Source organism: Mizuhopecten yessoensis, unplaced genomic scaffold, assembly GCF_002113885.1.
Source record: "Mizuhopecten yessoensis strain PY_sf001 unplaced genomic scaffold, ASM211388v2 scaffold523, whole genome shotgun sequence".
Classification (NCBI taxonomy): domain Eukaryota; kingdom Metazoa; phylum Mollusca; class Bivalvia; order Pectinida; family Pectinidae; genus Mizuhopecten; species Mizuhopecten yessoensis.
The window spans coordinates 736,605-749,953 of NW_018403589.1; the positions used below are offsets into that span (position 1 = coordinate 736,605).

General features: G+C 32.4%; 1 protein-coding gene across 1 annotated transcript in view; it reads left to right on the top strand.

The window, feature by feature from the left end:
- The window catches only part of LOC110450286 (forkhead box protein D1-like), a 17,442-nt gene extending 4,329 nt beyond the window's left edge, over nt 1-13,113 (top strand). The window contains exon 2 of the mRNA XM_021497746.1: nt 11,544-13,113. Coding sequence (XP_021353421.1) covers nt 11,544-11,547 — 4 coding nt within the window. The 3' untranslated portion in view covers nt 11,548-13,113. The remainder of the gene's footprint in view (nt 1-11,543) is intronic.
- The last annotated feature ends 236 nt before the right edge of the window (nt 13,114-13,349 follow it).

A 13,349-nucleotide genomic window follows, 5' to 3' on the forward strand; every position in this document is an offset into this window, starting at 1 on the left:
CATGAGTATAAACAATAACTTGATAAGGTAATTTACGCAATATACATTAATTATGTTTTTATATGGAAATGGAAAATAGAGACGAAGAAAAGAAGGAGAGCGAAACGAAGTAAAGGATAGTAACACAGATAGAGTAGATGAAAAATAGAGTGGAAGAAAAGACGGATAGAGTAATGAAGTAAATGATAGTAACACAGGTAGAGTCGGAGAAAAAAAAGAGTGATAGAGAGAGAAAGATGATCACATTCAGTCAAACCTGTTGCATTTGCTGATATAATTTTGGACAGATTTTGCAATTGAGGTATTTACATTAATGCTGAATTTAGGATCGCCATATAGGAGCAAGTCTAAAGTTAAATCATCACGAACAGGTTGAAGCTCTCTTATTAATAGATTACGATGCTGGGTGTATAAGGGACAGACACAAAGGAAGTGATAAGAGTCTTCACATGGATTACCGCATGCACATTCAGCTGTATTTGATAAATTTGCTCTAAATAGGTCATAGTTAAGGGAGCTCGCACGATTTCTCAAACGGCAATGAAGTATATTTGATTTACGGGAACCCCATACCAGAAAGCATTTATTTTGTGGTTTACCTTTTGATTTTATATTTGATTTAAATGAACTGAGAGAAGCCGAATTCCTTATAGATATATCTAGGTCATTCCACATTTTTGTAGTTGATGGGAAAAAAGAATTGCGCATTGTTTCAAGCCTAAAGTTTGGTTGTCTTAAATGTTGGGAATTTCTTAGGTTATAACGAGAAATATCCCCAATGCTATCTGGTAAGGTGTCACACAAATAATTAGGAGCTGTACCGTTTTTAATTGTAAAGAATAGGGACAATTTTCTGTTTTTCCTTCTATTACTTAGTGGAACCCAGCCAATTTCATTAAATATATGTTCAATTTTTGTGTAAATAGGTAGTCCTGTAACAATTCGTGCAGCATCTATCTGAATATTTTCAAGTTTTGATGAATTTGTCATTCCACAATTGTCCCAGACTTCACATGCATATTCTAATAATGGTCGAATGTACGTTAAATATAGTTTTTCAAGGTTATTTCTACTGAGTAACCATTTCATTTTACGAAGGGTTGCTATATATTTAGCCACTTTTTTGATAAGTTCGTCTACATGTTTATTCCATTTACCGTCGCTACTTAGTATAACTCCAAGGTGTTTGTGGCTATCTGTTAAAAGGATAGAAGTATCGTTAAAAATAAATTGGGGTTGAAAGGGTAGATTTGTATTAGAAACAATCATGATTTCGGTTTTTTTAGGATTGAAAGACATCAGCCAATTTTTAGACCATTTCTCTAGAGTTTTTAGGTCTTTATTTACTTCACTTACAATATTTTCTAGGTTTGGTGATGAGTATGAAAGCGACGTATCGTCAGCAAAAAGACGAGATAATGAGGAGAGTTCGGTTGAAATGTCGTTAATATAAATCAAGAAGAATAAAGGGCCTAACACTGAACCTTGGGGAACACCGGCGTTTATATTTCTTACAGAAGAATGGGAATCGTGAATAAAGACGGATTGCTTACGCTCAAAAAGATAGTTTGTTATCCAATTAAGAAGACTGCCTGAAATACCATGTTGTTGAAGTTTGTATAAAAGCCCTCTATGCCAAACTCGATCGAAGGCCTTTGAAAAATCACAAAAAGTAAAAGCTATATGTTCATAGTTTTCTAATGCTAACATCATAGAATGGTACATTTCAATGAGTTGATGCGTACAAGAATGATTGGGTAAGAATCCAGACTGAAGTTTGTAAATAAGATAATTAGAGTTAAAAAAGTTGTAAATATGTTTATAGACTACACGTTCAAAATTTTTTCCAACACAGCTTAATAATGATATTGGTCTATAATTCGAAGCATTATGGGCGTCGCCAGACTTAAAGATCGGCATGACGTTAACGATGTATCTATGCTATGTACAATGTTGTAATTGTGTACATCACACGCCATGTATCATACTTACTATATGTATGTGACCTCTTGTTACACACGTAAGTGTGTCGGAGTGAATAAATAAAACTTAAACTAAACTTAGAAATAGTAAGAAACAAACCGCAACTCTATAAGGCGTATAACTCCTGAAACAGCGTAAAGGTGATATATATTTTCCTAGGAAATAAAGTAAGAACACTTATAAGCTTATAAAGAAAGCGTATTTTGATACCACAAAGTCATTTTTATAAATCACAATTTTTCACAAGTTTGAATGAACATTTGATTAAAAACGTCTGGAAACATAAAACATTCTGTCATTGGCTTCAATGCAATTCTGAATGAAGATGAATAATTTATCTCCGTTGTCGTTGTGTTCAGTTCAATATATAACACTAGTAAATTAAAGTTTTGTTGACCGTTACGTTACACCAAAATATTGCACTCGCCAATCCATTGATGTTCAAAGGCTTACTGCAGCCTCCATAGCGCCCCGCTGTCCGTTTGTGAAAAAACCCATGGAATTTCGTCTAAAAGACGATGATTTGTGTATTAAAATACATGTGACAACTTCAGTAAGAACACATAAAATATTTTTATACTCGGTTTGGAAAATTTATCCCCTCACAACTCTGTCCTTGTGATTGTTCATTTTGTTAATTTCCACGAAAATATTACATATAATTTACAGCCCGAACCACAAAGACCAGGGAAAAACAAACAACAGACTTATTCAAAGGTCTCACTGCTTTGTTTTTTTGGTCTACAAGTCGGGGAAGTCTTCAAATATTATCCTCCATATAACGACGGAATTAGATTAGATGCTATCTAAGTCCATGATCTAAGTCCATGACGTGATCCAAGTCCGTGATATAACCAAAACGCACAAGAAATCAATTATACTAGTGTTTCGTCATTTATTTTATGAAACAAAGACTTATCTTTATTTTCATTTTTTTCCCTTGCGCATTGGCTTGAGGACTAAATGTAAATCTGATTACCGTTCAACAATAGAAATAATCCACTGCTCCCCTGGGTAGCGTTATCAAATTAATAAAAAGGTAAGGAAACAATTTTGATATTTTACTATGCCTTGTTTGAAAGAGAGAGAAAAAACACATATATTATCAAAGCTTGTAGTAAGGGCGGCATAATTAAACCATACGTTTTCCATTGACACAATCAATTTTCTTGAGCTTAGTTATTTACCATAGAATATCATGTTTGCTTTTAAATTTCTTGCACATTTGAAATGATAAATACTATTTTTTATATATGGAAAATAAGGGTGCGGGACGGCGTTAAAACTAACAATTTCAACATGAAGCGTTCCAAGTTAATATTTAATGCTTAAATGAATAAAAAAAATCATAAATTTCATATTTTATCTTTAAAATTTTAAATAGACATTGCTAACGTCGATACAAGGAAACGTCATTGATCAAACATTCCCTCTCTGTGATTTTTATGCCGTCACCACTGTGGTATTACCGTGTAAGACAAGCCGATACACACGTGAAGGACAAATTGTAACTTCTGTTGGTTGTTGATTCCATTCAATCCACACAATTATACAATTTTTCGCCATTTTAAAGTCCAACGCAGCGGCGCGTTTCCGGTTCACTGGCAATGTAAATTACGAGCTGTGAAAACTTGCGGAACGACTTTTGCAGATTTCCGAAGTGTCAAATGCCTCGCTCCTCTCTAAGACTCCGTTCGTGAGTTCGCTTTCATCCGTTCACGCGTAGAACATTTACGCGGAGAAATGGCTATAATGTTTGTACGTTACATTTAAGATTTGCAGATTTAGTGCGAATTTGTGTTAATGTTATTTTGTATTAAACTATGACAAGAAAAAGCAAAGTCGGAGCTTCATATTATTTATTAAATATTTATGTGAATTAGGATGTGAATTGCACAACGAATCACGTCCTTTTTAAAAATATTTGAACAAAAATCATTTTTTATTTTATTATCATACCTCACTGAATTTTGTAGATAAAACAGTAAATTGTGGTATATGACCTCAGGTAAGGTGAAGTTTACACACAACAAGACTGAATTGACAATAGGTAACAGTATACAGTACAACGTCATCAAATAATTCGATATACATGTACCTCCTCGTACAGTATTTTTACCTGTGCTGGTTGTACCATTTAATGTTTCACATGATCGGGGAATGTTTCAGTAAGAGTCTCTTCTTCATCCCTCACATCTGTACGGCCTGACCGGTGTCGTAGCCCTGCCTCCCATCTGTCTCTCTTCCCCATCCCCCAAATCTGTACGGCCTGACCGATGCACTGATAGAGGGCTCACGCGGTGCTCTTTATGTAAGTTTACATACGGATCACTGATTAGCGCTTGATTAGCAGTATATTTTGACTTTCAAACAAGGATCTTTTCCCACCTGGGAATATACCGTACACCGCATCTCAATGCTCCCGTGCAATGTACGCGCACTTCCCTTATCTAATTGTTTATTTTCTGTATGTTTAAGACTACGCTCCCTTGAGAGAACATGGATGTTTAAAGTCTATGTAAATATTTGCCGCTGTCTTTGTAAATATTATTTCGAGTATAGTAGCGGCACAAAAGAAATACGAAAGTAATACGGACTCCCATGGGAACAGAAGGAGTGATGCTGGCCGAGGTATTCGTTACAGCCCTACCGTGTTGTCTGTACCGCTAACAAGGCTGGGTAAACAAATACCAGGGGACTTTTCAATAGCTAATTATTTCCAAATGGAAATAGTACACAAAGCCTGCCGTTACATTTACTCAATAGTTAGCATCAGCACTCATTGCGTGGTGTATTTTGCCAATCTAAATAAAAAATGATCCCAGGCACATATTGTCGTCAATGGTGGTAACAGTCGGGTAACAGTCCTCATCGGTGTGGTACATTTCCAGCCGAAGAGTTACGTGCTAAAACGTATCTAACCAAAGTGTTCTCAGCATTCTGATTGGTTATTTAATCTGAAAGACATAATTAGTTATGCATCTCTCACAATACTCATTTGTATAAAGTGTATGGCATCATCGATGAATGTCCGGCAATTCACTTTTATCGCATGCAATAACATGACTTTGGACTTACAAAGTTGAAGAACAGTTGTTTTTTGCTCCGGACCGCGGTTGTATATAATAACCTGTCAGAAAACATCGTGTGTCGTCATAATGAACGAAATTCTCAAAATAGAAAAAATACACATGAATGATACATAAGTAATAAACGAATATCAATTATATATCATTTCCCGATTATTGTCATTGAAAAGTAATTTAAATTTTGAAAATCACCGATTTTTTATCTAAACACATTTCATTTCAAAATAAAATATATATACAATGAAATCTAGGCATTTAATTTCCAAATTAAATGAGGTCCTACATTTGTTCAATACAGTGTACGTATGGGAATGAGAGAGTGGAAGGCAGAGGGAGTCGAGCGGGAGTAAGGCAGAGACAGGTTCTTTTATACAATGATAAAATAAGCATGTAATCGCGTGTGTTCTTTTCCAGAACAAACGGCACTTACCACAGCTGTTCACTGTTCCAAACGTTAATCTGTTCAATTGTTCAACACTTGCATTGCTCTGGTTTCCTTAGTTGCTACCCTACTGATTCATTCTATTTCTTTAGTGTGTATTCGTTTTTCATGTGATGCCTGATTGGGAAAGACCATTTTATATAGGTTCTATTGTAATTATTTGATTGGAATGGCAAAGTCCACAATAAAGACATTATATTGTATTTTAATAATTGGACAAAATGCAGACCAGGTTTAAGATTCTATCGTGTAATTTGTTTTGACACAGAACTTGACTAACAGGATGACAAAACTTCATTATACACCCTGAACTATCCTTTGTCTTTTCTTCAATATTTGCAATTATAAACATATTGTAGCGTATTGTTAAAATGTTTTTTTCATAGTAGCTTACTCTATGCTTATATTATACAGTAGCGTATTCTATGACAATTTCATATGGTTACTCACTAAATGATAATGTTCTTTAGAAGCGTACTCTTCAATAAATTAGATAGTAGCGTGCTCTTCGATAATTTTATATAGTACTGCACTCTATGATAATTTTATTTAGAAGCGTACTCTTAAATAAATTAGATAGTAGTGTGCTCTTCGATAATTTTATATAGTAGTGTATTATATAATAATTTTATTTAGAAGCGTACTCTTAAATAAATTAGATAGTAGTGTGCTCTTCGACAATTCTATGTATTAGTGTATTATATGATAATTTTATGTATTAGTGTATTCTATGATCATTTTATGTAGTAGTGTATTCTGTGATAATTTTATGTAGTAGCGTACTCTTTAATAAACTATATAGTAGCATGCTCTTCGATATTTTTATATAGTACTGCACTCTATGATAATTTTAAATAATAGCGTATTCTATGGTAATTTTATATAGCAGCGTACTCCAAGGTAATTTTATAAGGCAGCGTGGTCTATGATGATCTTATATATAGCTGCTTACTGTATGATGTTATATATTAGCGTTCTCTCGATATATTTTGTGTAGTTGCGTATTCTATGATAATTGTATTTAGAAGCGTATTCTATGATAATTTTATGTAGTAGCATACTATGATGATCATATGTTCATGTAGTAGAGTATACTATACAAAAATATGTAGTAGTATGCCATTGTAATTTAAAATAGAAGCGCACTCTATGATAATTTTATTTAGAAGTGTATACCATGATAATTGTATTTAGAAGCGTATTCTATAATAATTTTATGTAGTAGCATACTATGATGATTATATGTTCATGAAGTAGAGTATACTATACAAAAATATGTAGTAGTATGCCATTGTAATTTAAAATAGAAGCGCACTCTATGATAATTTTATTTAGAAGTGTATACTATGATAATTGTATTTAGAAGCGTATTCTATGATAATTTTATGTAGTAGCGTACTATGATGATAATATGTTCATGTAGTAGAGTATACTATACAAAAATATGTAGTAGTATGCAATTGTAATTTAAAATAGTAGATTCATATAAGTATTTAAATACCTTTTTTCCTCTGAATCCTATACTTATGTATTGTATGTATGACATGAAAAAATTGAAAAAAAAAAATATGGTTTAAACTAAAATAGCGCACTCTATGATAATTTTATGTAGTATCTCAGAATTTTATATCGACTATTCATGATATGTTTATACAGAAGCGCTCTGAAGCAGTTTAAGGTCTACACAACAGCTAAGATCATATGCAGATTTTATATGGCACCGTATTTCTTGGTAATCCTATAAATTATCGTATTCTATGAAACATTGATATAATGACGTACTCTATGATGATTTTATATAGAATATATATATGATATATTTATATTGCTATTTAAATAATTTAATCGTTTGATAGATTAATTTGTGCTACATTTGGACAATTCGGCAAGAATATTATGATCTGAATATATATAAGGTCGACGACCCAAAAGTAGGTGGACGAGAAAGGGAGAATAGGCGGTAGTTTAGATATAACAAATAACACAAATAACTCTAATAATCTCTATGTTACTATATTAGAGAGGAATTCATTAAGACTTCTATATTGTTCCCCTCCCCAACTGATTTACTGATCTGAAAAGCTTGTTCAGTAAACGACTATAAATATTGTATAAACACAACACGTAAAGTACCACTTTTCCTATTTTTTTCTCAGTACCCCAAGTCAACAATATTGAAATAAGAGTAAGAATAAGCCTACAACACATTGATAGTCCGATTGTATGACTTCCAAGTCTCTCGGAATATGTATATTAGTATGGTATTTATATACATGTAGTAACGTCACACATATGATTATATTGTTATATACTGTCCTTTAAACAACTTTACGAAATATCATGCTGTAAAACTGCACTTGATATCATTAATACATGTCTGTAGGTATATAGATATATTTGAATGCCATCTTGTGCATTACATATGAATTTTGAATATTTAATCATGTATATTTGTAACCTATATGCTGTATTGCATTTGGATATAATAAAACTAAAACTATATACAGAAATACTTGTTTTTTACATTAATGAAAACCTGACATTGCAATGTCTTATAACACATGATGCTTAGTAGTTGTTTTAAAAAAATAAGCTATTACATCTTGAAAATTAAACCTGTGAACATTCTATATTTTATAGAGCGAAATAATACATTATCAAGAAATTGCAACCCTTACGATTAAAAGCAAAGTAATGGACTTAATTAGTCTTCTTCCTATCAATCCCTATGTAATACCTTTATTTTCTATACACTTCTTATGTTTTCACAGAAAGGCGAGTAGTTTTGTGTATAATATCTGGATGGATCAAACTCAAACATTTTTAGATCTGTGCAAAACTTTATTAAATCCAGCAAGAGATTTTGCAAATTGTCATAACAATTGTATATATTTATTGTCATTATTGTAATGTCATTTCAAATGTATATTGGGAGAAAGCGTTGATAAGTTGTTATAACTTGTGCCTAATCCCTTGTCTAATTTTGGTAATAAATATGTTTAAACTAAACTAATGGATCATCATGAATCGCGGGGATTTATGTTTTCATTTAAAAAAACTGTTTTATTATCTAACGAAGTTCATTTTAAGCGAATATAGAACAATAACCTGTGTACTTATTTTATATTTTAGTCCATGTTGTTCTGTTTTGAGTTTCTTTTAGACATTTAAAATTTGTGTGAGTAAAGTGCTATAATTGTATTTATTTATATCAATTTAACCTTGGCCTATTTCGGTGTTCATTCAGTGAAGAAATAAAACTTCGTTTTTCTTCGTTTTTTTCTTTCTTTCATCTATAGTTATTAATGTCTAGTCCGTCCGTTTGTTCGTTTGTGCGGTTTTTGAAGTGTAAACTATTTGTTCTTATTTATATGTTGATGGTATAAATGTGTGACGTCACGTGAACTTAATCAATCTCCTGGTCCATAAAGACTTATATCGATGAATCATGTTTAATTATGTATAAAAACAGTTTACATTGTATTCTTATGTATAATCTTCTATATGAGTTTATACCAGCTTTCGTTATATATCTTTCCATATTAAATATTATATTAGTTTTTGTTCCTTTGTTCATGAAGAAACGTTTTAATTAATAATTAAATAAATTATGTGAGTACAATATGAATACGTATGAAATGATTTCAAGAATTCGGTAAAGAATGGTTTTAGTATAAATGATTGCGATAAAGGGAGATATATATATTTTTACCCTCGGGAATGTTAATCAAATTTCAAAATTTCAAATTGCAAAATTTCAAATTTCAAAATTTGGATTCTGACACATCCTTATGGCCTAGATGACACATCAACAACCATGGCCTAGAAATTGATTTTCGGAAAAATAATACCCCCAAAAGGTTTATAAAAATATGTTTTGCCGAGTCTGCTTATCCTGTTATTTTGAAGCACATGACTTCGTATAAACTTATCCAAATACGAGGCATATAACTTCATCACGAGTTGATTTATATGTTTTGTTAAATCACATGGAGGGAAACCCACAAACTAATGTAGAACAGATGTATATAGCATCAAGGTGAAAGGAGACGTATTTAGAATCCAGGGTTATTCCGTTAACAGAAAAACAATACATGAACACATTAGTAATAAAGCAAATTTGGCGAATTGATGATTGACCAATCTCGCTATGCTTTATTGTAAACGTATGCACAAAGTAAAGAAATTGATGCTTTTAATGTCACTAATTGGTGAAATGTATTTTTACTGTTACTAACCAGCAGGTATTAAAAAACGGGAAATACGCAGAATTGAACAAAGATAACCTATATTCATCAGTACCAGCTTATAAATAACAAATTGCGTCTTCATAATAGGATGCACAAATATCAGTTAAAGTGAAATATTATACAAAGGGGGTGTTTACCGACAAATAATAGTACTATTTACTGCAATAAAAGAATGACAGAAGAGACTGAGGTAACCAAGGGGTCGGTAAAATTCCCTAGGAATGATGATTTTACAATAATTATAATTATTTGTTTATGGATATATACTTTTTGGAGTAATCATTGATTAAAGTGATGATGAGTAGGCATACATATCTATAATGATAAACGGTATACCATATATAGCATGAATATTGATAAGTATCCAACGTCCAAGTATTATCGCTATCGTACAGGATCATTTTTATTCATCGTTTATTTCTTCGTTTTTCTTTTTTTTTTTTTTTTTTATAAACCTACTTCGCTATAAACTACAACACATTTATTCCTTCGCGTTACCGCTGTCTTTTTCAAGACACGTTATTCCTTTATATCTCACTCTAGATCTGTCAATTGCCGTGAAGTTATCATTTTTAAACATCTCTTTACGACATACTTATCTAAGCATCGTGTAGGGGTTAGGGGGTCACAGTAGTCTAGTGGTAGGACGCCGGATTCGTGACCGAAGTGTTTCGGGTTCGAGTCACGGTACGGCTCTGTGTTTACTCCGCTTGTTCCAGTCTACTCAGCTGTAAATGAGTACGTGGTTGGGTAGTGCTAGAATTGTAGAATGCTAGTTGTGAGCGCCGAAATGGCAGCTCCCCAGGGAGTTGAGGCAGATATTGGCTGGTTGCAAATGCCCTATAACCACTGATAATAATTTGTGGACCGCTTTGAGACGACTACGTAGTAGGTTGTGATAAAGCTGTATATATAAGAACCTCGAATTATTATTTATTATCATTATTATTATCGTGTTGATACGCGTTTATCTATTTTATTCTTATCAATAAAGGACCGGTAACAGCCTTATAAGGATTGTGGTTCACAGAGCACTTTTTAATAATTATAACCTGTTACAAGTCATTAACTATTACATATTCTTGATAAATGATATAACAGTTTCAAAAGTTGCGTCAAAAATGATAACATGTTACAATGTTATTCAAGAATATACAATTTGATACAATGTGTATATTTTTGCGTTTTCTGTTCATTTTGATGATTCAAATATATCAAGGCCATTTCTATTCCATAGATTACTTCCTCATTTAGTATTATCAGAAGCAAACTTTTGAAAAAGTTACTGAAAAATGTTTACTTTCCCCTATATTACCATATCAATGATACTGTAATGGTATTTTCCCTTTTCTTTACATACATTGCACAGGTCGTCATCGCGTTTTCCATTGCTTTATATTAATCTTGCATATAATTATAAAGCTAAACATATTCTATCTAACTATCCTGAAGAAATTATCTTAATAACAGCTATAGGTGTCACTTCCAGTTTCAACATCCCTCTCTTATTTTTTAGATGTATCTTTTGTTCTTATTTTTGTTAAATTTTTGATATATTTTTTTATCTTCCATTATATACTTTTCTAATATCACATATTGTAGCGTCATTGATTTGAATTTTTCTTCATTACAAAATTGCTACAAAATATGTTGACAAAGGAATCATGTGGAATTTAAAGTAATGGAAAATATGAGAAAATATGAACCTAGTAGTTTCAACTAATGATACGATGTTTGATCTTACCAAATAACTGACTAAACAATTTGTGTTTGTTTCAGGTGATTTCTATGAGCGATAAGACCCTGGAAACTTGGTATAGACTACGAACACGGAATTCGTGATTGATAAATCTTACGAGGACCTAAGGTGGCGATGGATGGACAACGAATAAGTAATGACATTTATATAGTTTAATGTTGGAATAACTTACTCCATTGGTGCTAAATTCATATACAATACAGTGCCTGATCGCCACGACTACTTGCCAAAGATTGTATTCCCATTAACTTATACACAGATATATGCTAGATTTGTTTACAGTTTTTTCCCTTAAAAGTATTGTTTTATTTACTCTTTTTTTTATTTGTGTTTGTATAGGTACCTTCGTGTGTTGAGCTACTCTCTAATTAACAGTGCTATACTTTCTAAATAACACATGTAGGATCTTCGTCTCCTACAATCAGTCTGTCCTATGTACAAACAGTCTGTCCTATGTTTAATCAGTCTGTCCTATGCTCAATCAGTCTGTTCTATGTACAAACAGTCTGTCCTATATACAATCAGTCTGTCCTATGTACAATCAGTCTGTCCTATGTTTAATCAGTCTGTCCTATGCTCAATCAGTCTGTCCTATGTACAATCAGTCTGTCCTATGTACAAACAGTCTGTCCTATGTACAATCAGTCTGTCCTATGTACAAACAGTCTGTCCTATGTTTAATCAGTCTTTCCTATGTACAATCAGTCTGTCCTACGTATAAGGCCGATTTGGAGGTTGCAGAGGCCGCACATTATTATTGAGATATAGGAAGAAAAAACAGTGAAATGACAATAATGTGACGGCATTGCTTTTAAATGTGTGACGATACGTCGTTAAAATGACGTAACAAATGTTTCCCTTTTGTTTTGAACACATTTAGTGGCTTCGTGGGTTGTTTTCAGCGGTGTCGAGAATTGGTCATTTGCACTCAGGATTAAGAGGAATTTTTAAAGCTCACTAAATGAAGTTTTTAATAGGTGTCTGTATTCAAAACAAACAGAATATGTATTATTGATATCAAACTGAAGAACATGATTCCGAAAATGACGCCAGTTTAAACATTATGTGATACAGTCGTATATAGCATGTGTGATTATACTATGTGTGTCATATCACATGAGAGGAACTGTTTCATACAGAAGGACAGGTCTAACATCGTTTTATGGAATAAGGGAATGTACTGTATGTGACTTTATATGCAGGAATATGATGACTAACTGTGTGAGGCGTCATCGTGTAGAATGTGTGACATTAATGTAGGAAATAGGCTACTTTTTATAAGGAACAAGAGACATCACAAACGGATTATATATCGTCACTACGAAATGTATGTTAATAACTTCATTTTATTGAAATGGTTAATATGAATTGAGCCTAGTATTACCTGATAAACAGTTGTTAATTGTAAACACAACAACTGATTTTAAAACGCTGGTATTCAGAAGCTAAGAATGTCAGATCTGTAACCAACGACTTCCTGTTGTCATCGTTACAGTTTGTTTGGTTTATTGTGTTTACATGTGTATATCTTTGTTTTACTGTTGAATAGTTGTTGTATAAATAATGAGATTAAATAATACGATGAAGACATGTAAGGTATTCCTGTTTTATTTATTTATACTCGTAGTGGTGTAAACCTGGTGAGGTAGAGGTAATACAAAATACAATTTTACAATTAGTAGGTTCCCAGTCGGCGTAATTTGTATAAATCTAATAATTAAAATAAATACACATGGAAATCAAGTCGTCTTGAAATAATACGACGTTTTCAATTAATTTGATTTCCAAGAAACAATTTTTCCTGAATATATCTAAGCTTTGCAATC